The sequence below is a fragment of the Triticum dicoccoides genome, chromosome 5A, assembly GCF_002162155.2.
Source record: "Triticum dicoccoides isolate Atlit2015 ecotype Zavitan chromosome 5A, WEW_v2.0, whole genome shotgun sequence".
NCBI lineage: Eukaryota > Viridiplantae > Streptophyta > Magnoliopsida > Poales > Poaceae > Triticum > Triticum dicoccoides.
The window spans coordinates 212,105,550-212,106,862 of record NC_041388.1 but is presented as its reverse complement, the minus strand read 5'-3'; the positions used below and the strand labels follow the sequence as shown (position 1 = coordinate 212,106,862).

Sequence of the window (1,313 nt, the reverse complement as noted above, 5' to 3'; positions counted from 1 at the left end):
GGCTACGGGCCCGTGCGGGCGGCGGCGGCGGCGGTGGCCGGGTGCCACGTGGCGGGCGCCTATTGGCCCGGGGTGGCGGCGGCGGAGCGTCCGGACATGTCCGTCGGCAGGATTTTTGTCCGGCGTGGCGCGGGGACGATTTTTAGGGTTTCGGGGAGGAAGGAGATCCGAAAATCGGAGGGGTGTTTACATAGGCATAGAGGGAGCTAGGAGAGTCCAAATGAGGTGCGGTTTTCGGCCACGCGATCGTGATCGAACGCTCTAGATGATGAAGCAGAGTTTGGTGGGTTTTGGGCCAAATTGGAGGGGTGTTGGGCTGCAACACACACGAGGCCTTTTCGGTCCCTCGGTTAACCGTTGGAGTATCAAACGAAGTCCAAATGATACGAAACTTGACAGGCGGTCTACCGGTAGTAAACCAAGGCCGCTTGGCAAGTCTCGGTCCAATCCGTAAATGTTTAGTCCCCACACACGAAAGAAAGCTAAAAATGACCATCGGAGGAGAACGAAGCGCCGGAATGCAAAACGGACAACGGGGAAAAAGCTCGAATGCATGATATGAACACGTATGCAAATGCAATGCATATGATGACATGATATGAGATGCATGACAACGATAACAACACACGGAGACAAGGACCCGAACCCGAAAAAATAAATATAACTTAACGCCGGAAACGGCAAGAGTTGAAATACAAATTGGGAAAGTTACATCCGGAGTGTTACATTAATACTTGTTAAATGATGCTAGCTTTTATATCTCATATATGACCGGGTTGAATTCCAAAAACAATAGGGGTTGTTTGGATCAATATTGGTAGTTGACCAACTCTAGGTATCCATTTGGTTGCAAGCCAAATAATTGGCACGACCACACCTCCATAAGATCTCTAGTTCAATTTTCAGCCAATATTTTGGCAAGGCATGAGCGGCCGATTCCTCTGCCAATATTTTGGCAAGCCATGGGCGATCGATTTCTCTGCCAATATTTTGGCAAGGCAACGATTGGCAAGGCTGGCGCTGGCTCAAACCAAACAGAGCCATATTCACAGCCCGTCCGATCCACATCCTCAAGTCGCCTACTCTCCCACTGTCCCCGAATCTCTCACCCGAGAGGGGAAAACCCGAAACTACAAAAATCTCGCCGCCGACCATCGCCACAGCGACGGCCATGTCGGTGGACGCCCCCGTCCCGACGCTGCGTCCGGAGGAGCGGGCAGGCCTCCTGGCGCTGCTCGCATCCGCTGCGCGCCCGCTGGCCGACGTTGTAGCCGACTTCCTCGCGCGCTTCCCCCGCGAGCGCCGCCTCCGCG

The 1,313-nt window shown here is 53.8% G+C and overlaps 1 protein-coding gene across 1 annotated transcript in view; it reads left to right on the top strand.

Annotated features, from left to right (window-relative positions):
- Window positions 1-1,014: 1,014 nt before the first annotated feature.
- LOC119300728 (CCR4-NOT transcription complex subunit 11-like) overlaps window positions 1,015-1,313 on the top strand; it is a 16,290-nt gene continuing 15,991 nt past the window's right edge. Inside the window, exon 1 of the mRNA XM_037577628.1 lies at window positions 1,015-1,310. Within this exon, the coding sequence (XP_037433525.1) occupies window positions 1,172-1,310 (139 nt within the window). The 5' untranslated portion in view covers window positions 1,015-1,171. The remainder of the gene's footprint in view (window positions 1,311-1,313) is intronic.